The 26,698-nt window shown below is 49.6% G+C and overlaps 3 protein-coding genes across 3 annotated transcripts; 1 reads left to right on the top strand and 2 right to left on the bottom strand.

Moving 5' to 3' along the window:
* Positions 1-5,231: 5,231 nt before the first annotated feature.
* LOC146755190 (man(5)GlcNAc(2)-PP-dolichol translocation protein RFT1-like) lies at positions 5,232-14,571 on the top strand. Its single transcript, XM_085526212.1, has 13 exons — positions 5,232-5,294; positions 5,413-5,498; positions 5,608-5,724; positions 6,112-6,301; positions 6,927-7,028; positions 7,473-7,607; positions 8,301-8,379; positions 8,650-8,700; positions 9,438-9,568; positions 10,691-10,835; positions 11,448-11,553; positions 12,629-12,878; positions 13,326-14,571. Exons 1-13 carry the CDS (start codon positions 5,232-5,234, stop codon positions 13,488-13,490), a joined length of 1,620 nt encoding a protein of 539 aa, XP_085382338.1. The 3' UTR covers positions 13,491-14,571.
* A 746-nt stretch (positions 14,572-15,317) lies between these two features.
* LOC146755189 (maestro heat-like repeat-containing protein family member 7) lies at positions 15,318-18,727 on the bottom strand. Its single transcript, XM_085526214.1, has 11 exons — positions 18,592-18,727; positions 18,194-18,372; positions 17,973-18,110; positions 17,697-17,811; positions 17,416-17,553; positions 17,025-17,201; positions 16,564-16,719; positions 16,282-16,383; positions 16,085-16,193; positions 15,933-15,992; positions 15,318-15,818 (listed from the first exon to the last, which is right to left on the bottom strand). Exons 1-11 carry the CDS (start codon positions 18,724-18,726, stop codon positions 15,649-15,651), a joined length of 1,479 nt encoding a protein of 492 aa, XP_085382340.1. The 5' UTR covers position 18,727; the 3' UTR covers positions 15,318-15,648.
* Positions 18,728-18,758: 31 nt separating this feature from the next.
* LOC116654007 (uncharacterized) lies at positions 18,759-21,656 on the bottom strand. The gene is made up of 11 exons (XM_085526273.1): positions 21,501-21,656; positions 21,370-21,420; positions 21,140-21,262; positions 20,829-20,908; positions 20,585-20,702; positions 20,383-20,469; positions 20,008-20,112; positions 19,541-19,875; positions 19,142-19,382; positions 18,880-18,996; positions 18,759-18,788 (listed from the first exon to the last, which is right to left on the bottom strand). The coding sequence occupies exons 1-11, from the start codon at positions 21,654-21,656 to the stop codon at positions 18,759-18,761; spliced, it is 1,443 nt and encodes a 480-aa protein (XP_085382399.1).
* Between the last annotated feature and the right edge of the window lie 5,042 nt (positions 21,657-26,698).

Raw genomic sequence — 26,698 nt, 5'->3', positions numbered from 1 at the left:
CAGTCAGTCTGATGCTTAAGGGCCAGGAGCCTAATGAGAACAAACGAGAGGCTAAATTTTGCTTTTGCTTACAGTGGGTTTGTGCCAGAAAAACTCAGCTGAAGTTACTGGAGTAGAGTTACCCTTGTGCAAAGCCAGAGTAATAGAGTGACCTGGATTAATTCCACTCCATTAATTACAACTTTCCCTCTAGTCTGATTTTCTCATTTCAGCAGTAATAAAGGCTGGTAGTGAGAGGGACTATCAGAATGAAGACTATGGTTTTTCATTTCCACCTTACAAACGATGCTGACTTTCTGTGTGCTTTAGTGACCCGTTACCTTTCCTGTTCACAGCTGACTGTAACGTTCAGTCACCTTCAAATCACAAAACAGACACTGGACACTCAGCAGTGGAAAGGAATCAGAACAGATGGACATTTACATAGGTTAATAGCTGCTAAAAACAATTCACTGCAGCAGTTCTGGAATTAACTTTCCAGTAATTGTAGAGCTGCTTGAGAACCTGCATAATTTCAGAGTGCCACGTTTGGACCAGCAGCTGAGTGTCCATGTAGTAGAGCTATAGAACAGGGACTTCTCATTGTCAAGATTTAGTTGGACTGTGGATGGATTTGGAAGTCGAAAGCTGCTTGATTTCGGTCATCCTAGCACAGAAAACAGGCAGCTTTCCCAAAGACATCCCACCCAAGAACGTCAGTAAGGAAGAGTACAGAGCACTTTCTTCAGGCGGTGCTGCACAGACTTGGAGTAGTTGCTGGCACTCACTTGGCAGTTCTCTTCTGCAGGGATGAACCTGTCCACTGCCACGGACTGAGCCTGTTTATTAATACTGGGTGTGGGCACAGATTTTAACCATATTCAACCCAAACAACAAAAGCTAACTGTCGTTAACCTTCTTGGCCTGTATCCCTAAAACAGTTCTATCTAAAGCTGGAATACTCACGCCAGTAGGCAAGAGCAGCAAGGCAGGAGCAAGACTGTGGGTGGTGAGAACAGATGCAGCACGCAGAAATATTTTAATGCTGCAGTTTTACTTTAGCATGGAGGCGGGCTGTGTGTGTTTGGGCAATGCTGTGAGCCAGGAGAAGAGCCCCAGGCTGCCACCCACATTTGTCAGTATTCTCACAAGGGGAAAAAAGAGAATATTTTCTGTGGGGGGTGGGCTGAGGCCAAACACCCCATGGTGAGGCTGGGAGGAGTCTTTATAAAGTCTCAAATAGGTTGTGGATTTTTGGAGGGTTTCCTCCCCTGCCCCAAGTTTTTATGTGCATGTTTGTTTCACGGTTTGTGGTGGGTTGGCTTTTGTCAGATCTGCAGCATGGCTATTTCTGTACAAGTTATTAAACAGTAAAAAGGGAGAGAAAAGGAAGGCTGTTTGCAGTCTTGGAGGACTTTGTTACAAAAGCAAACATTAGAGTTTAATAGATTTTCACGGATGTGAAAACAGCTCCAGCAGGGGAGCTGAAGAGAGGATGGTGGATAAGATTCTGAAAGAGTTTTTGACTGCTCAGCCTCTGATCAAACCTGGCTGCTAACAGCATCAGTGGGGCCAAGCAATCACAGGTGTGTGTCTGTACACCACTTCCTTGTCTTCGAAGTACACAGTGCTTTGTGGGTATGTAAAAGGACCAGGAATCTCTGAATGCTGCGTGCATCCTGGATGACTTCAATGAACGTTGGGTACTTTCCACTGTGCAGGTGTACGTGTGAGCTCTGATGCTCATCGTTTTATAATGCAACAGGAAAGATCTCAAGAACCCCTCTGTGAGTGAAGATCAGTCAGTCAAGACTGCTGTGATCTTTGTGACCTGACTGTCCTGGCTGCTTTCAAAAAGCACCGTAAGGATACTGGCTGTTAAACCCCTGTGCTGTATGACATGTGTGTGCTCCCTGCTTCTATACACAAGTCACTAAGCAGCGCGTCCCTCATTCCAGTGAGTGGCCATGTGAATTACTAGCAAAACTGCTCGTAGTTGTGGACAGCTCATCCTTGCTGTTTAGCTGAGAAGTTAAAGCAGTAAACTGAAAACATCATTTGTCCTTTCAGCCTCAGCTTTTTCAGTCTGTTTCCCAGAGAGGTGAAAGTAGCTGCGTTGGCTGCCTCAGTACATGTCTTCCCATGCATCTCCTGGGAGCACTGTGCAGAGTTCTACTTGTGCTTACTCTTTGCTTGGAGGGGGGAGCAGCCTTAATGAGTCCTGTGAGAGTCATTCTTAGGTTTTTGCCTTGGAAAACGAGAGGATCAGAGGCATGCTATGAAGGAGCTGGCGTGCTCCTTCAGTGACAGAAAGGGAGACAGATGGTGAGCTTTGGTTCTTGAAACCTCCATCCATTTCTGCAAGGAGAGGACATTCATTCTTTTAGGCTTTCTGCATTATTTCAGTCTCTAAATGCAGTTAACAGTTTCACTTAGTGAAGTGTGCTTTAATTCCTGTCCTGTGCCTTCCAGCTGTAATGCTTGAGCAGTGGAAATGCTGTGTTTTCCCCAGGGGGGGAAGACGGTCTTGTGAAGGACAAAGTGTTTGGGAACCATTGGGATGAAAAGGAAGTTCAGGAACCGCATGGCATAAGTTTCAAAGAAAATCCCCAGGATGGTTTTTTAATCTTATAAAGGAATGATCTGCTCCACTTCTCCCTTATTTGTGACTTGTGTTTAGTTATGTCGGTGTGTGCTGTAAGGTGTGCTGCTTCAGTTGACGTTACCCAGGCTGAAAACACCAGAGGAGAGCAACAAGGATGAGACAGTATCGTGGAATACAGTGCAGTTTATAGCATGCATGTGCTGTACAAGCATTCTGACTATCAATATGCTTTCCTTGTTGTCCATAAAATTCCTCTCATTCACTTCCAGGAGAAGACTGGGAAGTCCTTCTTTTCCACGTGTTGTCTGTTCACCTTACAGACTGCATTGGAATAGTTAGACTGACATTTCCTATTTATGCACAGCTGGGTACAGGATAGGCAGTAACACACGAAGCTGTCTCGGATTTGCCCTCCTGGCTCTGGTGATGTCAGCACATTTCGGTCCCTGTAGCAGTTCAGTGCTGCTGGTTTTTGCACTCTGCTGGTCAAACACTTCAGAAATAGTTGCAGAGGAGAGTTCTGTGTTTTTTTGTTTTGAATCCACCTCGGTGTGTGTGGGGGAGGCAGCTCTCGGCCCTACACTGACTGCTTTGGCAGACCCATCCAGTTTCCTCTGTAGTGTTCTCCACATGTGGTTGTGAAATCCAGTGGCTGACCTCTTTTCTAAATACTGAGTCACCATTCTTTTAAAATAAGTGATGCCAGAATTCTCCCTTGTTTTCAGGACCTTTCTTTCTACTTCTGCAAGTATTGAGCATTTCTCCCTTGTCCATTCTGCACAATCACTTTTCAAGTAACTTTATTATTCTTTTTGCTTTACTGTGTTCTGGTGTAAGTAACTGTTTGGTTTGTCTTCCAAGCAAAAGATCTGCTAACAAAGACTGCTTTCCTTCAGCAATGCAGGAGCAGCCACCGAGGAGTGTGCTGTGCCCCACAGTTAGCACAGAGCGTGTTCTTCACGTGGGCACACCTTCTGTGTGTAGAACACGGACAGTAACGATGGTGTTAGCAAAGATGAAGTGTTCTGTTTTCTCAGTTCAGTTCTGAGCAAATAGCTGATATGTCTTCACTGCACTACCCAGCTGGAACCACCTGATGTCCTGCATTATTAACGTGGTTAAATGGTATTGCGTGCAAGTAAATGTCTTATCTTGGCCTCTTGCTAACGATGCTAGACTTTGGCTCAGAGGTAAAAAGGGACCAAATGTAAGCCTGGGCTGCAAAACAGCCAGCAGACTGAATGAGTTCACTTTTTATTGGTGAGTCGTCATGTGCTTCAAGAAAATGACACGCAAAGCTCATAGCAGCCTCACATGGATTTGGTTGAAAAACCCAGTGTTGCACAGTGAAAAGGGCTGCTCACCCTTTTATCTGTATGGTTTAACAAGGCAAGTCTGATTTTGGGCCTCCCCTGTTGCAAATTACACATTCCACTCTCTGTACCGCTGATCTGATCTCATTGTTAAGCACCACAGTTCTCTCTTTTGTTTTAATAATCACACAAAGGTCTGGAAAACTGCCATAATTCAATAAAAAAGCAAGGCTGACTTCATGGTTTCCTGGCTAGCTCTCTCCTAGGCTGCAGTGAACCTGCATATACCCTTCGGAAACGTTACTGACAACATTACGGGGTTTCGTTCTGTACAATGTAATGTTTGTGAGAGGATGAAGTGATTCAAGTCACAGGCTCGGGGTATGGTGTCACTGCAGTAGTCAGAAGTGGCATTTGTGCCTTGCTGCTCCCATAGGGATGCTGTGGGGCTCTGTTTCTGTTGGAAAGATTTCAGGTTCGCCACAGACAGAGAACAGGTTTTTGCTTTCTGTATTGTGCTTTCAGCATAATTGATCGCATCAGGTTTTGTGTGCGGATGGACAGGAGTTTGCTCCACATCAGACATGGAATGTTAGGAGTATGGTGTGCACGGAGGATGTCAGTGCTGGTTTAGCCTCAGACGTGGGGTCAGAGCCTCTTCTTTGAACCTCTCCACATTCCTCAGGATGCGATGGGAGTGTTCTACCGCTTAGAACAGCCTGAGGTGACTCCTGAAGTGTCTCTTACGATGAACCTTCGGTACTATTGGATTCTCAGAAAAGAGTCTTACATTTTAGGTAGGATGATAAGGCACAGATAAAATGAGGTGGTGAAGTTGTATTGTACGGGCTGCTCCAAAAGTAATGCCTGCCGTTTATTTCCATGGGAACTGCACCGGGTGCAAAGAGCACAACAGCACAGTTGTGTGGAGCAGTGTCAGCTACAAAGCGCCGTGTCTCAGCACTGTCACTACCAGCAGCTCCGTGTTTTGGCCAGCAAAGAACAAGAGCCGAATGCGGCGCTGCTAAAAGCTGCATGGCCAGATCTGGGGCTTTTCTTTCCTGTCCGTGCCCCCAGTGCTGCAATGCACCACATCACTGCGCTCACACGCGCTGCTTGTGCTCCATCCACATTCACAAGTGGAGCTGGACGCCTCTGGCTGCCATTTCCCCGCACACTGAGGCCATACATTGTATCGCTGCACACCCCGCTGTGTCACCCCGCCGCCACCTGCTGACAGGCACCACACGGGTCGGGTTCAGCTCTGCTGCCGTCCGCCCCCTCGTGACGTCATCGCAGCGCGACGCCGTCCTTCCAGCCAGTCGCTCGGTGTCATGGCGGCCGTCGGTGCTCTCCATCAGACCGCCCGCCTGGCCTCGTCCAGCGCCCTGCTGCAGGTGCGGGCCGACCCGGGACCCCCAGCCCCGCCTCCTCCCGCTCCTCGCCCTCCTGGGCGGTGCCCGCGGGAGCCGGCCCGGCCCCCCGGCAGCGCTTTCCTCCCCCGTTCCCCCGCAGGTGCTGTTCCGGGCGGTCACCTTCGGGCTGAACGCGCTGACGCTGCGCTACCTGTCCAGGGAGCTCCTCGGCGTCGTCAGTGTGAGGTGACGCCGCGCTGCCCCGGCAATGGGAGCCGCCGGGAACCGCCTCTGGTGGCCGGGTTTCCTTGGCACGGAGTGGGGCCGACCCCGTGTCCCGTCGTGTCTCCCGCAGGCTGACGCTGCTCTATTCCACCGCGGTGTTCCTGGCCAGGGAGGCGTTCCGCAGGGCCTGCTTGAGCGGCGGCGCGGAGCGGAGCTGGGCCGCGACCATCAACCTGCTGTGGCTGACGTGAGAGCGGCTCCGCTTTGCTTTAGAGCTCACTCCTGGTTCCGGCTGGAGGAGGCGGCGGGTCCTGCAGCGGGACCTGCACGAGGCGGCCCGTGTCTGCAGCCCGTGTCTGCACTGCATGCCGTGCATGTTTTCTTCTGCTGACTCCACTGCCGTTGCCTGGAAGGCTCACTGTAACAGTTACATTGGGGCTATCAGACTCATAGCTGCAAGTAGTAGCTCGCACTGACAGGTTTTACACCAAAACTTGTAGCTACAATAGCAATGAGTTTGTCTGATCTCTTTCGACATACGTAAAGTACAGCAGCGTGGGAAATTTGAATCAGATTTTCTCTTGTTCTTTTTTCTGCTGAAGGAAACCTGACTGTTTTTACATTAACTTTTTAGAGTCCCTCTTGGTGTCTTCTGGTCTGTTTTCCTGGGCTTCGTCTGGCTGCACGTACTTGAAGTTCCGGATCCATCCGTGGTTCCTCACTATCAGGCTGGCGTGGTGGCGTTTGGCCTCTCTGCAGTTGTTGAGCTTCTAGGGGAGCCATTCTGGGTTTTAGCCCAGGCTCACCTGTTTGTAAGGCTTAAGGTTAGTAGGGAAGCTGTGAGCATAGGGCTGTGTGGGACGGAGAAACTTCGTGCTGAAAAAGTGACGTAATGGAAATGAAGACCAGATTCCTGAACTGGATCTGTGCATGTTCAGGGGTGCTTAAAAAACAAATGAAGCTATGGGTTGCTTCGTGCTGTACGATGTAGTCATAATGTATTTGTAACGTTAATTTGCTCCTGTTTAAAAAAGGAAGTTAATTTGTTTAGAAGTTACCTCCCTAATGCTCATTAAATGTATAATCACAAGTGTTGCTCAGAGGGAGGCACAGACGCCTTCCACACTTCTGCTTTTCACTGTCGGTGTGAGGCTGTGAAATGCAGCAGCTGGGGTCACGATTGTGCCAAGCAGGATTTACTCCCATGTGGGTCCCACACAAGGGAGCGGGGCAGTGTGATGGGGGAAAAGTGCCCTATAAGACTTGAGAATGTGCAGAGATGCTGCAGCGTGAGGTGGTCAATGCAGCAGCAGAACTGTGGTAGCCACACTGACTGTGAATGCCTTACAGGTCCTTTGTGGGTTGTGTGTGTGAAACTGGAGTGCTTTGCCTTCCTGTAGGTGGTTAAGCTGGCAAAAATGAGCGTTGTCTATTTTCTCTTTCTTGAAGGTAATTGCTGAAAGCCTTTCGATAGTGTCAAAATGCACTTTGACAGTTATCTTAGTCATCCTTTATCCGCAATGGGGCCTTCACATTTTTTCCTTGGCTCAGGTAAGTTTCCTGTATTCTGTATATAAATTCTTGCTCTGAAATGTTCTTTGCTGCGGTCTGTGACATTTAACCTGCTAGATAACACTGAGGAGGTGAGAGAATGTTCCTCCGAGGTGAGGGTTTAAATGTGAAGGATTTTGGTGATAGACGTTACTTGGCGCGTTGAGCCCAGTCAGTTTAATGGGCACCTTTGTTGTGTGCCTAAAGGTACATTTTGTGAATAAGGTTGTTACGTTGTGTGTGCTTTAGCTGTTCTTGAGGGCAGAGGGCTGTGATGCTGATCTGCTGATTAAAATGAATTTAAATCAACAGTACTCTGTGTGTGGGGAGGGGAGTTACAGTAACGCCTTCAGCTAGGTTCAGAGTTGACAGGAGGAAGAACTGCCTTCACTTCTCACTGAGTTCTCACTCATTCTTTGTTTTTTTCCTTCCTTGTCTTTCCAGCTTTTGTACACCAGTGTTCTGGTGCTGTGCTATGTAGTTTGTTTTGCAAAGTTCTTGGGGTCTCCTGAAGCAACAAAGAAGTCATTTCCGATTACAAGAATGAAAGGCCTGTTACCTAACTGGATGGCGGATAAGGTGGGTCACACAGTTCATTCTTAAGTCTTTGACGAGAGCGCTTTGAAAACTGGAGTTGATGGAGTGACTGAGAGATTATTTCTGCTCCTGGACACCATGGCTGGTTAGGAAGCATGGTTGCATAAAATTCCATTCACAGTTGTTGCATTCAAATCCTTGTCAGAAAACCACAGTGAACCTGGAGCTCTTTGTTTCTGGGCCTCGTTGGCTGCCTCATCTGTTGATTGGAGATGGAACATTTACAGTGTTAAAGGGAGTGAGCTGGTATCAGGTAGAAGAGAATCCAGGGTTGTCTTACAGAGCTGGTACTTCAACTTCTCCTCAGACAGAACGTGGTGGTGCACAGCGTCCTGCAGATACTCAGATCTCTGATGTCCTCCAAAAAGGAAATGGGGCAAAGAAAGAAATGAAAAGGCAAAGATGAGGAAGAGACTGAGAGATTGAGGACATGAAGGCAGTTCTGTCTTGTGAGGCTTGCAGGAGTGCTTTGAAGAGCACTGAAAGATGTACAGTACTGTGAGGGGCAGAGTTATATTGGTCTGCTAAACAACTTTTCCCCCTCTCTGGTTACTGTTGAGTGATTTACTCTGTAGAAAACTTATGCAGTTCCTTTGTGTATCTGCAAAGATGGTGATTTTCCACAAGGGAGAAAGTCAGCCAGACCAGGGTGACGCTGCTTCTTTGATTTTGCAGGCTTTCCTTAACTGGAAGGAAGCATGGCTGACTTGGAGCTTCTTCAAACAGTCCTTCCTGAAGCAGATTTTGACAGAGGGTGAGGCTCGATGTGTGGGAATGCTGGGGGAAGGAAAGTGGATACAGGTCACAAAATGGACAAGGAGCCTGGGAAGGCTGGGAGGGGATGGTGGTCAGAGCGGCACCAGCAGGTGTTGGCAACCCAGGTGCAGTTACGGAAGGTTTGTGGAGGATCAGAACTGTACCGTCCTGCTGGACATGTCTCTGGAATGCGTCCTGTTAGCAGGGCCTGGACACACACGGGGAGAGATGTGGGGGTTTGTCCTTACTTCTGTGTTTTCAACTTCAGGTGAGCGATACGTGATGACTTTTCTGAATGTGATAAACTTTGGCGATCAGGGTGAGTGTGGCGATGCTGTGCAACAATGACATCATTTTCTAGTTGCTCCTTTTTGTCTGCTTCTGAAAATACTGAAAATATTAGAAACCATTTGAAAGTAACATGAAAATGTTGGAGGATTTCAGTGGCACTGGGACGTTGAGGTGCATTTCAGAGAATGATGGGTAAATGGTTATTAAATATAACACACACCAAAAAACAAGAAACAAAACCAGAGCAACTTGTTTGAGGGTCATGGATTTAAGGAATGCTTCTCCCTTGGATCAAAACTTGGCAGTTGTGCCTCTTCTGCTGTGCGTCTTGTTTCTGTTTTAAAAACTTGGAAGGAGGCAGCATAGTATCTGATACATTGCAGTTCCTTCTCTTCATTTTCTTGGCCCTGTTGTCTTCCTTTGCAGTCTGTTAGCTGTTACAGCAGGAACACTGTTGTTTGTAGCATCACATCTCCAACTGAATGTGCTCCATAAAAGCAGTGTCCTTACAGAGTAATGAATGGCAGCAGCAGTTCAGGTGACAGCACTGGCTGCGCCACAGGCTGATTCTCTTGCATCTGGATCTTTTATCTTCCTCTGTAGTAAGAACTGAAGGGGCTGCCTGGGGGTGTCTGGGGCTATTGCTAGATTTGCTCTAATGCTGCATTAAGTTCCACTGGTTCTCTCTTTGTTTATCAGAAATGTGGAATAGGAATTTGTGCCAGAAAAAAAGTGACAGCTTGTTGGTGTGTTTTGTTTGTGAAGGTGTGTATGATATCGTGAATAATCTCGGGTCGCTGGTGGCCAGGTTCATCTTTTTGCCTATTGAAGAGAGTTTTTATGTCTTTTTCGCTCAAGTATTGGAAAGAGGGAAGAATGTAAAGGATCAGAAGCAGGTACGTTTGTTAGTATTGGTTCCACATGAAATGCTTACCTTCTGTTGGAGATCAATTGTATCAGGAGTGTGACTGACGTGTGTTTAAATTACTGAGTGTAAAGATATTTGGAAAGAAACTTGAAGTGGAGACCATGCCGAAGGAGTCTGGACAAAAAGCAAATGGATAAAAAGGTAGCGAAGTAGGAGTTACGAGGTGCAATGACATAATGCTGCATTGTCTGGTAATTGAAGTTAAAATCCTCTACTCCAACAGCATGGTGCTTGTGCACCATGTCTGTGCAGCTGTGCTGAGGCAATTACTGTAGGTTCAATCTCTTTCCAGCAAATAAGTGGCACTTGACAATATTTGACTGACTTGAAAATACAACAGGCTGGTAAGCATTGAGCGCTTCAGAGGGTGCCCTTTCCAGAGGAAGACAGCTGTGTTTTGGCTGAGCTTTGGGATTGTTTGCGCAGTAACGATGGTTACATGAAGGAGAGGTTTCTGTATGCTCTAGAAGAAATTCTTGGTCAGATAGGAAGGTCCCAGTCAGCCAAGTGTCGTGTCTCACGTTAATGGTAGGCTGACAGAGGTGTACCTGTGTGTGTGTTTGACGTGGAGTGTTCATGGTGTGTTTGTGTGTGGGCTTATCCCGTGCACCTGGCAGGAGGTTTGACTCCTCATGAGGGGTGTGGGCAGCTGCATCTTACCATGTACAGAACTCACAAGTGGCTCCTTATGCTCTGGCGAAACTTGTAGTCCAGTGTAACAATGAAGACGTGGCCCTTTTGGTGATTCAGGCTGTGGCCCTGGGCAAATGCTGTGCTTTTCTTTGCTATTTACTGGCTGCTGTTTCCCCCTTTCCTTAAGCCCTGAAACAGAGCTGTCAATGGCTGATCTTTGTTGAGAGTTCTGCATATAATACGGAAGAGAATAAGAATACCTGAGCACAGCTGGAAGCCAGGACCAAGTGTGTAGGTGTGTCAATACCAAAAAATAGTCTTGGCTGTGCCTTGCATTGTGCCAGTGGACTTTTTCCCCCTGGAACAGTTTCTCTTGGTGACAGCAGCAGTTGTGCTGGTTCTAGTTCGTGTAATTGACTGCTGGGTTTTGTTGTTTTGTTTCTGTTTTTTTCTCCAGGATGATGTTGCTATGGCTTCGAATGTGTTAGAACTGCTGTTGAAGCTGGTGCTTCTGATTGGCCTTACCATTGCTGTTTTTGGATGTGCCTTTTCTCAGCTGGCTCTGGATATTTATGGAGGTTCAATGCTCAGTTCTGGAACAGGTAAAAAGCTTTAGCTGTGTTTTTTGTTTCTCAGCTCTGTTCTGAGCTCTTGGCTCGGTCAGCTTTCTGTCTGAAAAAAATCAGCTCAGGTTAAAAGGAGCTTCAAGTAGCCTCATTCTGGTAGAATTATTTGATTGCTTTGCCCTCCTGTAGATGCATGCATTTAGAATATTCCAACTGTAGCACCACAGCTCCCAAAGTTACCTGCAGGGATGCTTGCAGAGGCTGGAATGTAGCCCAGCAGTAGTTTTAACAATATTAGGAGGTTTACAAGGAAGGAAGGATAAAGCATTGGCTTTTCCTGACTTGTGTCACGTGTACCAGCTTATGGCCCAATAAATACAACCACCACTTTTGTGGAGGAGATCTTGTCTGTTACATTAATAGCTGCTGCCGCCTTGTACTTTGTGTTTGGGTTCCCCTTGCTTTGTTTATTCTGTTTGTCATCTTGTCAAGATGTCCAGACCAGAAGCTTCTCAAAGGGACACAGAAGTTGCTGTTATCATCGGTGATAATGTTACAGCTTCTGTTGTGGAGTATGAAACTGTGGCTTTATAAAAGAAATAATGATCTCTTTATCCTTGTAATGCTGCTGTCTTTATTTTGTTGTAGGTCCCGATCTTCTCCGGTGCTACTCGTTGTATGTCCTATTTCTTGCTGTCAATGGAGTAACAGAATGTTTCACGTTTGCTTCGATGTGCAAAGAAGAAGTGGACAGGTGAGGAGTACCCCCAGTGCATCTGTGTGTGATTTGCATGGAGTTAAGCATGCAAATGGGGAACAATTGTTCTGCTTGGATATTCGCTTGGAAATGCTTTTCTGTTACTGAGAAGGCAGTTTCTTTTTGCAGTCGTTTTAAGGACTGTGTGCAGACCTCGATGTAAAAGCTTTAGTTTAAACCTTTGGGTAAAAAGGATCCGAACTGACAAGGTTATTAGCTTTTAATACACAGCAAACTGGGAAAGTAATTTAATGTGAAGTCTTATTTTCTGTACATGTACGTGAATAGAAGCTTCAGTTTTTAAGGTGGACTGTTATGTTAAACTCCTTAAAGTCTTGCAGCTGTTAAAACTTCTCAGTCACAGTTTCTATAGATCACATTTGGGATGACATGAGTTCAGTGGTTTATCGGCCTTGAGGAGAGCTCTGGACAAGATGACTTCCTGTGATGTTTTGCAGCCTGGATGTTTTCTTGGTTCTCTGTTGTGGTGTGTTGGCACTGCAACCTGATGGCTGCCATCGGACTTGTTTCACTTCTGTGGCTGTTGTCTATTACAGCTCTGTTCCAAATTAATTAGGCCTTTATTTTTTTTAGGTCATTAATTAAAAGAGATCCTCTTTTAGCAGTTTAGCAATTGAGCAATTCTTTTTAGATGTGCAAGGACTGCTTTTGTCCCCCTTTCCAAGTGTGATCTTCTCTTTAAAGCCACTGTTTGGAGCAGGACTAAGTGTCACCCTATTGAGGGTTATTGTTCTTCAGTACCGAATAGAGAAGGAAAAAGTCCTGAGTGTTTGATACTGCTAATTATTGTTAGTAGGTTTTCTGAAGTGAATGCACAGGTGAATAGTAGGATAGAATTTCCTTCACTTAAAGTAGTTTTTGGTTTAGTTTACTCAACGTATTTTTCATTCTTGTGCTGCATTTCTTTTCTCAGCCTTGCCGGCTGTTAGCAGATGACAGGAGTTGTTGCTCCCATGTTTTAGAAAGCGAATGGATTTTTATCTTCTGAAAATGAGTTTAGTAATTAAATAGTGCAACTGCATATGTTGTTTATATTGTTTCTTCTTCCTAGGTACAATTTTGTTATGCTGGCCTTGTCCTTCGTGTTCCTGTGCATCTCTTATTTCTTGACCCGCTGGCACGGAAGTGTTGGCTTCATCCTTGCCAACTGCTTTAATATGGGTATTCGCATTGCTCACAGCATCCAGTACATCTATGAGTACTTCAAGGAAAGCTCCTACAGACCTTTGACAGGCTTGCTTCCCTCACCGTTTTTAATACTCGCTTATGTCATAAGTGGAGGAATTACTGTTTATTCAGAGGTAAGTATCTGCCTCGGGATGTTCCTTTCACTGCGGAGGTTTGTCAGATGGCTTCATTACCAGAAGGAAAGAAATATTATCAACAGGAAAGGCTTACAACCATAGCCTTGGAGATTTCCATTACATCTTGCAAGGCTGCGTATAGATCTATTAAAAATGAAACAAAGACATGCAATTATATTGATCTTCAGATGTGTGCCTGCTTGCCTTCTCCAGGTGGCAGAGAACTGTGTACCTAATGAGTCAGACAGTTCTGCTGGCCATCTGTATATCCACATTCTTAGTTCTTGGTAATTGATGGTGATAGTGCAAAGAAATGGTCACTAAAGATTCGGTTAAAAAAATAAAAAAGCAGTGCAGGGGGAATAAAACAACATCTATCATGTATGTAGCTGGCCTACCTTGTGCCAACTGGTTTCTTTCAGTTGCTGGTTTCCTTTGTTTTAGGCATTCTTCTGCTGCGATAAGGGTTGGATGTCAAGGCTGATTCACATCAGCATTGGGGCGCTGTGCTTTGCAGCTACCACCATTACCATGTTCTGCACAGAGACCAAGCTGGTCCACTTTGTCAGAAGCCAGTTCCTCTCCCAGTATATGAAGAAAGGAACATGAAATGCTCGTGGGCAGAATAATTCTTGTTTGTGGCTGCAATTATGGAGGGTTGTATTCTTTGCACGGGTCTGCCTGGATAAAGGTTTCCACATGAGTTTGTTGGAAGTATTGATAGTGACAGTATAAGTGGTTGCTGACTAAACTACTCTGTACAGTGAAAGAGAGCCGAGTAATTTTCTCTTCATGCATCATTCGTTCTTAGCTTTTCTTCCAACAGCCTCGTTGGTGATGAAGGTCTGTAGTGCACCTGCCTGACATGAACTGATGGCCAGAATTAATGTGGGGAGCTCCCATTCTTACTGGTAGGGAGACATATATGAAGGCATTGTATGGCTTACGTCTTAATTAACATGTAATTAAGAATACCCTTATTGAGGATGGTGGGCTGTTGAAAAAGTTAGCAAAGAAATGGTTTGATGTTGAAAAACAAAAACCAGAACCAAAACCTGAAGCAAACACTGGAGCGAGGACCAAGCACGAAACCAGTACCAAAGTGGAACGTAATGCAGCGCAGAAAAACCTGAGTTATCAGTGCCCTGAAGTGAGAAGCATTAAACAGACAGTTCTGGTACTTGCAGGGAAGCTACTGGAATATGCAGCGTGTCCAAGTCCAAGCTGGCTGTGTGAGTTTACTTCTGTCAGCATCATTCATGTAAGGAGAGAATCGATTAGCTTGTCAGAAATGCTCTGAAGCTTTTCTCTAGACAGAAGTGTGGTGGGTTTTTGAGCAGTGCCGAACAACAGCTGTGAATTACAGTCACGTCCAAGTTCCAGAAGGTAGAGTTAAATATCATTGACTTCACTGCTGTTCTGTTCCTACCTGAGGTGATCAGTGCAGTTATGAGCAGATTTGTCTCGCCTTTCTGCAAAGTGGAACGTTGTGTATGTTGAATGAGATTTCCTTCTGGGTTTGTGCGTGTTGGATCTCTTGCTTTTGGATTAAAAAAATGCTGCTTTTTCTTACAACGAGGTTTTTCATCTGGTTGCTCCTTTTTGTGTTTGTTATAAACCTTTGTGTTGATTTAATTTATTGAAAATGTCAATGCTCAGAAGCAATAAAGCATTGAATTTTGTTTCCTAAGGGCGCCATGTCGTATTGCTGGTCTAAGATGTGACTTCAGAGCATACGAGCAGCACGTTGTAACAACCAGCATTCCCTTCACATGGTTTGAGTGGAGCAGGAAATGCCGAGTGTGCTGAGACGTACAGCATGAAGACTTCACTGTCATCACATAGCAAACTCCACAGGTCCTGAGACAGCTCTAGAAGCATCTTCACTTCCAATGGCAGTGAGGAGTTGGTACCAATGGACAGAGCTGACGGGGTGAAATGCTTTCTGGTATCACTGTGGTACCGTTAGAAATGTTTGGTTCTGTTAGAAATGTTTTCTTAACTGTCGTCTCCAAATCCGGCGACAAGTCAAGGCTGCGTGTGAAAGTACCGTGCCTCCGCACATGGGGAACAGATGAGACTCACACACAGTGCGTAATGCCAAAAGAACGAATTTAATGCCTTGCAACAAATAGTATATACCGGTACATGTGACCGCCCCCATCAGGTACTTGTGACCTCCCTGACTCCAGCCCAGGTGCACCCAACAGCTTTGTCTCAAGTGATGCACGGTCATAGTTTACAAATCCTGATGAGCGGGCTGAAAGGAAGTGATCACACTATGATACAGGAACATCCCCTTCACCCGAGATTTCTGTCCAGGTTTTGTCTTCTCCAATTTAGAAAAGGCTCATTGGTAGGCTAACAGCATTGTAACCAGCATTACTAACACATCAAATGCCTATTCCCATAGATTCCAGCATTGGTAACATTAGATCCTATTTGATTCACATCCAATTTATTAATAAAATAGAAGCACACTGGATAATAACCTGGATAATGCCTAATAATTGCAGTTCCTGAGACTGCATTGGAAATGCTAGAAATTCTCCCATTATGTCGCTCCGCTGTTATCTGCAGTATAACAGGTTACAAAGCAGCACACGGGCCCAGTCACTATGAAAACTGGATACTAGGGCCAGTCCTAACGACTCCCATTTACTTTCCAAAAGCACAATTTGTGCGGGCGATGGGGCAAAGGGAAGTGATGTGCCCGAGGAGTGGGGCTGAGCAGCAGGCAGGAGATGCTGGGAGCTTTGCAGGGCGCTCAGCTGTCTGCCCGGGAGGAGCGCCACCTCCTCCATGTGCCACGGAGCCTGGTGGAGAGCTGCCCAATGGCTCCTTGTGGATGTGGCCTCGTTTCCTTCAGGATCTTCAGCGTCTGAAGGGCCAAGGAAGCGACAGCTGGACTGGGGTCATGCTTCATTCCCTGAAGGCCTGCGATAAGAGGAACAGAGAGGCATGATGACCCAGCTCTCCCCTCTGGCAGGAGGGAGCGAGGGACAGGCATGTCACCTGCTGGCTGCCCCAACATCCCACTCCCTGGCTTACTTTGGTAGATGTGCTCTCTGTCAGCCCGCTGCTCATCCCTCATGTGCCGCCCTAAGAGCCCTGCGAACACAAAGCCCCGTCAGCGACCCCCGCTGTTCCGTGGGTGCAGCATGGAGGGCCGGGGATGGGGGAAGCTCAGCCTCGTGGCTCACCGATGAACCTCACGGCCTCCAGTCGCAGGGTTTCCTGCAGGCTCTGCAGGTAGAGCAGGCAGTCGCCCAGGTAGTCCTGCGCTGCACTCTGTCTCCTCCTCTTGGTCAGCTGAAGAGGGAAGAATGTGAGGTCAGTGCAGGCTGGTCCCGACCCTGTCCTGGGGTGTGGGAATGGGCATACTGTTGCGCATACACACCATGCAGTCGCTGATCTGCCAGAACTGCTCTGTCTGCACCAGGTGCTCCAGCTTCCTCCAGCGCAGGAACCGTGCAGCACCAAGGAGGGCTTTCTGGGAGGCCTGCCAAAGAGCTGAGATAGCACCGCAGCCCGAGCAGCCGCAGAGCCCGTGTCCCCAGAGCCCCTCTGCAGGGAGGATGCAGCAGCAGGGGCTGATGCTGCTGTGGGCTGCAGTACTCTTGATGTATGGGGGGCACCACGGGAGCAGCATCACCCTCCCCCAGATGAACCTGATTCCCACCTTGGACACGTTCTCTTCCTCATCGTGCAGGTGTAGATACAGCAGGACCAGGTTCCTGCACACCGTCTTCTGCATCTTCCTCTTTTCTTGGCCCTCCACAAAGCTCAGCGTTTTGAGGAAGAAGTCGATGGAGAGCTGACGCACCGTGCCGGACTCCTGTGGAGGAGGAAGGAAGGACATCTGTGTCAGCAGCTCCAAGTCCATGGCAAGCAGGGACAGCACCACCAGTGAAATGGGGGCAAAATCTCCGAGATGAGAGGATGCAGATCTTGAGGATGCCCTCAGAACTGCTCCAAAGTGTGCAAGCTCTGCCCAGCGGAAAGTCTGCCCAGGACCACGCAGTGCCTGAACCTGGTGAGCGGCCAGGAAAGTCCCCTGGTGCGCTGTCACAAGGCAGCAGGCATGGGCACGCTGGGCTGGCAGACACATCCCTCGTGTGCTGGACTCCCTATCATCCTTACATCGTTAAGCAGAGCTGGGAGCTTGCCGGCCAGCTCCAGAGCCATGACGCTGAGCTTAACCTCCTTCAGGAGGTGCAGCAGGTTGCTGAATATTGGTAGGGCCGTGGCACGGATGTCACTATCTGCATCCTGCAGCTGCTCCATGATGCACGGCAGGAAGATGATCATTGTCCTTGCCTGTGGGGAAAAACACCCCATCCTTTAGGTACGGCAGCAAGCGTAATGAGGGCAAGGCTACTCCAGTACCAGCCCTGAATAGCAGGCAGTGATGGGGTGGGCAGAGCGCACCAGCTCCTCACTGCCTGAAGAGTTGCCGAGTTGTACATGGCCCCGCTACAGCCCCATGGCAGGCCCAGCCCAACCTGTGGCATTCCTGGCCACCCCTGCTCACCGTGTCCTGCCTCTTGCTGAGCTGCAGGATGCCCCTGAGCACCAGCTGCTGCATGCCCACCCTCTTGCTCTGCAGATAGTGGGCAAAGATTCCTATGATGCGGTGCAGCTCTTTGCTGAGGTCCATGCATTCCAGCATCTGCAACAACACACGTGGCTCTTAGTGCTGGATCTAACAGTCAGCTTGGGGAAAGACAGCAGGCCCCGAGGGAGGCAGCAGGGCTCGTGCTGCCAGTGGCCTTGCAGCCTCCAGTGTTCTCTGCTTCTGCAGCTGTTGCTCACCTCAACGAGGAAGACCATGGCCACCATATCCCAGGAGTAGAAGTTGGTGCTGAGCAGCTCAACCAGCTGCTGGAAGATGGGGTCACGCAGAGCAGCAGGCAGTTCCCTCATCACCCTGCAGGGATAAGAAGGCACCGTGAGCCCTGAACCAGGCAGACGCAGCTCTGGCTGTGCAGCCCTCTTGCCACTGCTGCAGGGGCCACAGGCTCTGGTGCTGTGGCTGCAGTTTGGCTGAGAACTGGGGACCCCCGTGACACCACAAGGAAGGGCTCCCACCTGGCCACCACCTGCACACCCTGGAGGTGGGTCACAGTGCTGAGAAGCGCGTCCCAGCCCCCCTGCTCCTGGATGGCCTCCATCTGCTTCTGGAGGCCCACGCTGCAGAGCAGCACCTTCAAGGACTGCACCGCGGACCTGCAGGTGGAGAAGGGTGCGAGTCACATCAGGAGCCCCAGCACCGGGTCCCTGGCTGCAGCAGGGGGACGGGGATGTGGCACCTGATGGGAGTGAGCTGGTGCTGCTGTTGCCCCTCCCAGAAGATTTCCACCTCCTGCAGCGTCAGCTCCGTGGTGAAGGACACTTGCAGGAGAAGGGCTGGGAAGAGCTGGGGGAAGATGGCTTCAGCCTCCTTGAGGACCAGAGGCAGCTGGAGTATCTCTGGTAGGATCCTTGCTGCCTGCAGAAAGCACCCGGATATGATTCTTGCCCTGTCCCCTGGGTTTCCACCCCGTCTCTAGAAGTGTAGGGATGGAGAAAGGGAGGGGGGGGGAGGGAGACCCCCAGAGCCCCAGGCAGGTCTATGGATGCATCCCAGGGCAGGAAGAAGGCTCGGGGGTGGACAGGGAAGGGGAGTGGGGACTCAGCTGGGGTTCAGCTGGGTGAATGAGGAACTCACGGCCAGGGCAAGGACACGTGGCCTCTCCTTGATGAATGGGGAGGTGTGCTGCAGAGTGTGGTTTATGAGCACTTGGAACACCTCCTGCAGCACCGTCTTCACGGTTGAAGACTCCGAGAGCATTTCCCTCCACATGGTGACAGCAAATCTGCAGGTCCCCAGGGCTGTCAGCGTGGCTGCTCCTGCCTGGCTGACGGCTGTGGGGTGGGGAGGGGGGGGGAGAGGAGCCCTGAGGGCTGTGGCCCCATACCTGGAGCAGGTGAGAGAGCAGACCAGCAGGCTGCTGACCATCTCCTTTGGGAATTTGCTGGCCAGCACAAGCAAGGCCCTGCTCAGGCTTTCAAGAGCTGGCTTGGCTTTGATGGAAGGCAGGCTGCTGTGGATCGCCTTCACAATCTTTTGCACCTGGAGGGGGGGAGCATGGGTGAGAATGGGATGGCACCAGAGCAGGGCCCTGCTGCCATCCCCACTGCTGCCTGCCGGCCAAGCGCAGTGCCAGGGATGGAGCAGAGCCCCCAGGGCTGGAGCGGAGGCAGCAGCAGGTTCCCACCTGCTGTGGAGGGAAGCGAGCCTCTCCTGCGAGCACATCCACCATGTGGGCAGCCAGCTGGGTGCTGTGGAGGCTCGGTGCTTTCATGCTCTCAATGGCTGTGAGTAAAATGTTGACCTTTTCAGGGTACAGGAGGTATTTCAGAAGGACCTGTGGGAGGGAGGAGAGGAGGGATGACTTATCCTCTGCTTGGCTGCTCAGCTGTGCAGGTGTCCCAGGAGAACTGGGAGCAGAGGCTGTGCTGGGTGATGCCAGGGATATGAAGCGTGAGGGCCCCAAAGGCACCAGGGCTGCTCGGGGACAGTGCGTGCACTCTTCCTGACACTGCAGGCCTGGGTTCTCCTGTGGGCTCAGGGTTTGCTCTTTGTACCTCGAAGATATTTCTGGCTCTGTCCTCACGGGAAACCTCCTGGTGGAGTGAAGTTTGGCTGTCCCAGAGCTGTGGTACTGTGCGCTCCTCCGGTTGCCATGGCAGTCCTGGACAGGAGCACACACGGTGTCAGTGAGGGGTCTGGGCATCTGGAGGGACCTAGCCCAACACAACTCCTCTCACTTGGGGCAGCGATGAAGATGAAAAGCTGATGAACAGCATTAATCGCCTCATCTCTGGTCCTGTCATCCGTGGAAGTGCAGGACAGGATGAGGTGTCCGACCAGCTTTCCCAGCACGGGGAAGCGTTGGTTCTCCTGGCACTTGTGCTGGAACACCGCGGTTCCAACGAAGCAGGTGCACAGCTGGGGAGAGAGGCAGCACGGCTGAGTGGGCAGCAGGGCCCAGCCCAGGCTCTGTGCAAGCCTGGACACAGGTGGGCTCTGGCTGGGGAGCCAGGATGTGGTCCCAGAGCTGAGCGCGCCGGGACTCCCTACCTCAGGCAAGACGCAGGTGTTGCTGAAGGCGAGCAGCCTGGCAATGCACACCACAGCCCTCTCCTCCACGGCCGCCAGCTGGCACGTGGTGAAGGGCAGCAGGAGCTGTGGAGAGAAAAGTTGCTGTTGTGCCCACAGCACGGGGCACTCGTCCTTCCCCTTGCTCCCCAGCTGCAGCGGGGTGGGTGGTTGCGTCCCTGTCCTGCTGCAGCCCTGCCATCTTCCCGCTGCTCCCCACCCATCCCTCTAACACCACACGGGCTAGTTTTGGGCCAGCACCCCCTGCCCGCAGCAGGCCCTGGGGGGACCTCGTGTGGATCCCTCCTTTGTGGCCTTGAACCATCCCCGCAAACCCCAGCGTTGCCACATCCAAACCTCCATGATGTTCTGCAGCTCCACGAGGACAAAGCGGCCAGCGCTGCTCACCAGCACCTGCAGCAGGTGGTGCAGGGCTTCCATGGTCTGCAAAGGAGGACAGGGGTCAGGGCGGCCTGCCCTGCTGCATCCTGCTGGCAGCAGAGGGGCATCCCGGGTGCTGGTGCCCAGGAAGCGTCCCCAGGGCTCAGCTGATGCGCACCTCCACGTAGAGTGCCGCATCCAGGTCCGCGTCGTCCTCGTAGCGAGGGAGGTGGAGGACGCTGCCGAGGCAGGCACGCAGGAGACCGTTCTTCTCCTCTGGAAGCAGCCATGCTCCACTGCGAGGGGAGAGAGGGCAGAGGTGTGATGCTCCGCTCAGCACCCTGTGCCCTGCAGCCTGTCCCACTCAGGGCCCCGGCTGGGACCGATGCCTCCACGCTGGCAAAGCCGTGCTGGGGCAGTACCTCATGGCGGCGATGGTGCTCATGGCCTGCTGCCGGAGCTCCGTGTCCAGGTGCTCGGCGGGCTCCTCCTGCAGCAGCGCCTGTGGGCACAGCGGGATGGGATGGGATGGGATGGGATGGGATGGGATGGGATGGGATGGGATGGGATGGGATGGGGTGGGATGGGATGGGATGGTGCAGTGTGCCCTGCTTGGTGTGCAGAGCCCAAGCACCCCATCCAGGCCCCCAGTCCTGGCCCTCGTTCAGGGCTCCCCAGTGATCCTGCAGTGGAAGGGCTGTGCCCTCAGCCCAGCCCTGCAGTGCTCCATTACCTCAATGCACAGCACCACCTTCAGCACGTAGTCACACAGCTGGCTGTGGACCACGCTGTCCGTGATGGCAGCTGTGCAGGCAGTGCGGACGCAGGCCAGAAAGCGCAGCTTCTGTTCCTGTGTCTGAGACAGGAGGGGAGTTACAGGGGTTGGCATCGGGGGACCCCGGCACCCTCTGGGCACAGCCGGGCAGGGGCAGCCATGGAAGCAAAGCACAGAGTGCACACTACCTGCGGTCTGCATGCACAGCAGGCGTCGATGTAGCTCAGGGGATCCTTGTCCTGAGGTGACATGACGGAGACAAAAGGATCCTCAGCTGAGCCCACGGGCCCCTGCTGGGGCTGCACCCCATGCACCTCGCCGGGCCCCTGCGGGGCCGTGGGGGTGCGGGATGCTCCGCGCCTCTCTGGCCAAGCCTCTCGAACTCGGAGTGGGGGTCTCTGCTCCATCTCGCAGCGAGGAACAGCGGCGAATGAGCCTCGTGTTCCAGCTCTGCCTCCTGGTGGTCAAAGCCCATTGTAACGGGGCTGTGATCTCACCCCGTTCCATCCGCCTCCACATAGAACCCCTCCTCTTGCCCTGGGCTCGCCCCAGAGCCCCACAGCCGTCCCTGTCCTTGGGCAGGTTCGGTCTGGAAGGAGCCCTTATATTCACTGTGTGTGTTTGCCACAGCTGCAGTGTTGGGATCCGGGAGTCCTTCTTCAGTCCATCCCTGCATCCCCCCCTGTCAAATTAAACCATGTTCTGGTCTCCATTGGGACGGAGTTGATTTTCCCTTCTTGGCATCTGGTGCTCTGTTACAGCTTTAGGAGAAAAACAGTGTTGGTAACGCAGCAGTGTTTCTAGCTGTTGCTGAGCTAGATGGGATGGGATGGGATGGGATGGGATGGGATGGGATGGGATGGGATGGGATGGGATGGGATGGGATGGGATGGGATGGGATGGGATGGGATGAGATGGGATGGGATGGGATGGGATGGGATGGTGCAGTGTGCCCTGCTTGGTGTGCAGAGCCCAAGCACCCCATCCAGGCCCCCAGTCCTGGCCCTCGTTCAGGGCTCCCCAGTAATCCTGCAGTGGAAGGGCTGTGCCCTCAGCCCAGCCCTGCAGTGCTCCATCCCTGCAGGCATTCAAAGGCAGGCTGGATGTGGCTCTGGGCAGCCTGGTCTGGTGGTTGGCGACCCTGCACATAGCAGGGGGTTGGAACTGGATGATCTTTGAGATGCTTTTCAACCCAGGCCATTCTATGACTGTACAGTTCCATACTGGAGCAAAGATAAAATGCTAACTATGTAAAACATGGAGTCAAACCTGTGTGATTTGTCCACACCAGGAGGTGATTAGAAAACAATTTGTAAGCTACAAAGCTGCTTGCATGAAAGGAAAAGAAAATAAAACTACAAGAAAAAGGGAAAACCTTTCTTCCTGAAAATAGGAAGAATAATGGACCTGACATGAAATTTGGGTGAAGCTGCCTGATTTTATGAAGCTATTCCCATTATTTTCTTGGTGCTGTGTTTCCCAAATGAGTGGTTTCTGGCTGTGCTGCAGCACCAGTCTGCATGTGAACATCAACTCTATTCACCATCTGGGAAGATTAGGACTTCCCTTCTCCCACCAGCACCACTGAATTACAGTTACTCAGTGGTTAAACAAAGGAATCCTTAAAGAAGGGTTTACAGCTGTCGTGTTATCTGAAGTGCTTGGGGCATTCTGATGCTATTAAGCTCTATGTATTAACAAGTTAAAAAAGAAAAGGTAGGCATCTGATTGTTGTGACAGTTTCTAAGTTATTTGGAAAGCTGTACCACCCAACCACTCCTTCTGTTTGATGGAGGTGACAAAGCTCAGTTTAATTTCTGACTGCTGTTTAAATTCTGAAGCTCGAGCTGGTTCCTGGAGCAGAAAAAGCTCGGAAGCTGTCCCTCCTACAAGCAGGCACCTCTGAGCAAAATATGACATCTCAATTTCTGATGGTAAGGTCAGGAGACCTGATTCCAGCGTCTAGCTTTCGGCTTCATGCTATGTTAGTGAGACCTTTGGCATCTAGCACTGACCAACAGCAACTGACAGGCTGGTAACAGTGCACCCCAAAACAGTTACGTTTCTATTTATGTTATGAGGGAAAATTGTATCGCATTGAGATTTCCAGTTTTTACTCTTTGCAGATCTAACTAGCTGCTGGAAGAATCCTGTACGCCATGTTCACACCATTTTCAATCAGCTGGATGAGTCTGTTGTTGGCATTTTAATACCACTGACCAGGCAGGCAATATGTATGGAGTATTTGGCTCTCTCTACAGTCATGAATGTTTGAGTATCTTCAACATGTGGCTCATTGCTTCCATTTCAGGCTGCCCAGAGAAGCTGTGGATGCCTGTCCTTGGTGTTGAAGGCGAGGTTGGATGGGTGATGGGCAGCCTGAGCTGGTTAGTGGGCAGCCAACCCATGGCAGGGTGTTTAGAACTGGATGATCTTGAAGGTTTCTTCCAACCCAAGCCCTCCCGTGATCCTATGATTCTGTGATTTCATTCAGGTTTATTAAGATGAGATGAGTTCTCCTAAATACGCTGTTCTCCATATGATGATAATTGGAGTCTAGATGGATGACTTAAACCAGACACCAAACTTTCTGATGGCCAAAATGAAATGAACTCAATCCTTTACTGTGTCAGTAGTCTGTAACTAGAGCCCATCAGGTAATTCCCAGCCTCCTGCCTGTATCAGTGGCTGCACACGGTGAAAAAGTCTGATGGGATTTTAACCTCTAAAATGTTCAGAATCAGCCAGAGGGTGAATATATTCACTATGCAAATACCTGCAGGAATAAGCTTGTCATGTATGTCCTCAGGTAGCACAGTAGTTAATGGTGGGACTAAGTAGGTCATGCTGAAAGTTGAGTCTGCTGATCTTGAAGGTCTTTTCCAGCCTAAATGACCTTATGCTAATATTTCTGTATTTATTTCTGTTCAGCTCCCAGAAAACCTCCCACCCAGCCCCCAGCTGACCCCGTGGTGAAAAATAAAACAGAAACCTCAGTGACGCTGGCATGGTCCCCTCCAAAGATGCAACGCCCCATTCCAATCGATGGCTACATTGTGGAAGGCAATAAACTAACTGGCTTCACCTGGGTGAGGTGCCACGAGTCTCATGTCCCCGTCCCAGAGTTCACAGTGAGCAATCTGTCTGAAGAGGCTGATGATCAGTTCCGAGTGTCTGCAGTCAATGCGCATGGACAGAGCCCGTCTCTGGAATTCCCAGGGAGCGTGCACCTTGGTAAGCACAAAAACCCAATGGAAATGGGTCAGTGTGTGCTGAGCAGCTGTGTTGGTTCCCTAAAGATGTTTCCTTTGACTTTAAGGATAGTAGTGCATTAACACACCAAAGGCTTTCCCTTCTTCCTAGTTCTCCTATCAACCTCCAGCTACCACTAAAGTGATACAAGTTATGTTTCTGTGACAGAGACATGAATATCCTTATCTTTTGATATCTCACATGTGCAAGAGGCAGAACTTTCTGTAACAGATTTGAAGCATAGAAGTGCTTCTTCCAGCACTCATGCAAAGGGAGAAGAAGAAATGTCCCTATGATTTAAACTTCCATCTCTAAATGAGATACCAGACTTGCATCTAAAGAGCATTAAGACATACATGTTGTTCTTCCTCAGAACCAGTCCTGGCTGTGAAATCCCCCCTAACAACTGGTGAAGCTGTACCTGGAGGGGATGCCATGTTTACTATTGACCTTATAACAATGTGTTGCAGCACTTGGTACCTCTATGGTAAAGTCTTACAAGAAAGTGAGACCTGCATCATCAAGAGAACCCAAACTACTCACAGCCTAATGATAAAGAACGTCACCAAGAACGATGATGGAGCAGAAGTGAAATTTGTTGCCGAAAATGTTGATGTCAGCAGCAAGATGAGAGTGAGAGGTATTTGCTTTGATCCTACTCCTTTCATCTTACAGTCAAGGCATAGTTGCTGTGATCTGTTGATTAGAACTGGGGCTGCAGGCATTCACTGACTGTACCAAATACCTGAAATTGCATCACATGGACTGACGTGAGTCCTGGTAATGACCTAAACATGATAGCACTGAGTGTAGGGTAAGCCAATCTACCCAGCTGCTTGGTATCTGAACCAGATTGCTTCATGCCAGCTGATGAATGTCTGCAGTTCACAGCTATTGGCCAGTGCATTCAGTCAGCAGGTTTACCACTGCATGACCATAGAGCAGTACTTTCAGCTCCAGGTTCAGACAGCCTTTCTGATTGCACTGGAATAGTTTAGAAGTAGGGGAGCAATCATTCCAATAATATCTCTATCAATCAGCTTTGCATGACAAAATAGAACAAATAAACATTCATGATGGGAGGACCTGTTTGTCATTGGGTGGAAACCTCTGCAGAAGCATGTTTAGAGCATTCTTAATCAGTAGAAGGAGATGTTTGGTTGATTTTTACTTAGTAAATCCGGCAAGAAGAGCAAATGAAATATCTTGAATTGCTCAGCAGTGACACAATGATGAGTGCAGGAACAGAAGGTGATACTTTTTCAGAGATGTTGCAGCAAACATTGACCACGTTAACCTGATATCAATTGAAATAACGAGGCCTTTGCTCCTGACAGGTGCTGCAGTGAGATTTACCAATAAGAGCAAAGATGTAGAAAAGATCTGCGCTCGGCTGTGTGAGGAAGCCAAACTGCAGGCTGAGCTTTCAGACACAGGCGCTACTGTGGGGTGGATGAAGGATGGGAAGGAGCTCAAGGCCAGTGAAAATTATGAACTGCAAATTGTGGGGAAGAAACACACCCTGAAAATTCACAGCGTCTCAATGGATGATGCTGGAAGTTGTCAGTGCATCTGTGAGGGGGATAAAATGCTCTATCAGCTTTCAGTGAAAGGTATGTGACAGTCTGGGCTGTGCTCTTCCTGCCCAGGGCCAGCAGACTGCATTCACCTGACTCCCCGACAGTCCAGCTGTTGTCAGACAGCATGTGGGGTGTTTTCAGTGGCTGTTTTGACTTGAACTGGCCAATCTGCTTTGTAGAGCCATTTGATTTCTGTGTTCTGTCCTGTGATTCGTCCCTAAGATATAGAGGAAATCAAGGGAAAGATAGGAAAAAGAGCATCCCAGCCTTCCTGCTCTTCTCTCAGGTTGGCCACGAGAGATGATGTCAACAGCTCTTTTTGTAGCAGTGATCCCAAGTGTAGAAGAGACCTGTGAAGAGTCACAGGGATGTTTCCTTAGCTGTCATTCCATGGTGGGCTTTTTCTTACACAGATGTAGAGAGAAACTGAACTTTCCCACGCAGGTCTCTGTTTTGCTGCAGGGTTTAGGTCTGATCTCTGAGATCCACACGCTGGGCCTTGATTGCAATAAATGAGAGCCCTTTGTTTGCTCCAGTGGAAGACTTTCCATTTCTGCAGTACCCTCTGCGGATGACACAAATGCAAATGCACCTTCTTCCCAGCAACAATTGCCTTTTTTTTTTTTTTACACTGAGTATGCATGAGGCTCTTCATCATATTCTGCTGGCTTGTCACCCTTGTTGA

This window comes from Coturnix japonica, chromosome 35 (assembly GCF_054131305.1).
Source record: "Coturnix japonica strain WE chromosome 35, WE-NBRP24, whole genome shotgun sequence".
Taxonomy (NCBI): Eukaryota; Metazoa; Chordata; class Aves; order Galliformes; family Phasianidae; genus Coturnix; species Coturnix japonica.
This window is presented reverse-complemented; position numbering and strand designations above follow the sequence as displayed.

Excerpts from the sequence above, each read along its gene's own strand:
- LOC146755190 (XM_085526212.1), top strand. The coding sequence starts at position 5,232 with ATGGCGGCCGTCGGTGCTCTCCATCAGACCGCCCGCCTGGCCTCGTCC. Across the intron at positions 6,302-6,926 it reads ACCTGTTTGTAAGGCTTAAG|GTAATTGCTGAAAGCCTTTC; the intron begins GTTAGTAGGGAA and ends TCTTTCTTGAAG. Across the intron at positions 8,380-8,649 it reads GAAGCAGATTTTGACAGAGG|GTGAGCGATACGTGATGACT; the intron begins GTGAGGCTCGAT and ends TTTCAACTTCAG.
- LOC146755189 (XM_085526214.1), bottom strand. The coding sequence starts at position 18,726 with ATGTGGAGGGAAATGCTCTCGGAGTCTTCAACCGTGAAGACGGTGCTG. Across the intron at positions 18,111-18,193 it reads CACCAGCTCACTCCCATCAG|GTCCGCGGTGCAGTCCTTGA; the intron begins GTGCCACATCCC and ends CTCCACCTGCAG. Across the intron at positions 17,812-17,972 it reads GGTGTGCAGGTGGTGGCCAG|GGTGATGAGGGAACTGCCTG; the intron begins GTGGGAGCCCTT and ends TTATCCCTGCAG.
- LOC116654007 (XM_085526273.1), bottom strand. The coding sequence starts at position 21,656 with ATGGGCTTTGACCACCAGGAGGCAGAGCTGGAACACGAGGCTCATTCG. Across the intron at positions 19,383-19,540 it reads ACTCCACCAGGAGGTTTCCC|CACAGCCTCTGCTCCCAGTT; the intron begins GTGAGGACAGAG and ends GGCATCACCCAG. Across the intron at positions 18,997-19,141 it reads CTCGCTTCCCTCCACAGCAG|GTGCAAAAGATTGTGAAGGC; the intron begins GTGGGAACCTGC and ends CCCCCCCTCCAG.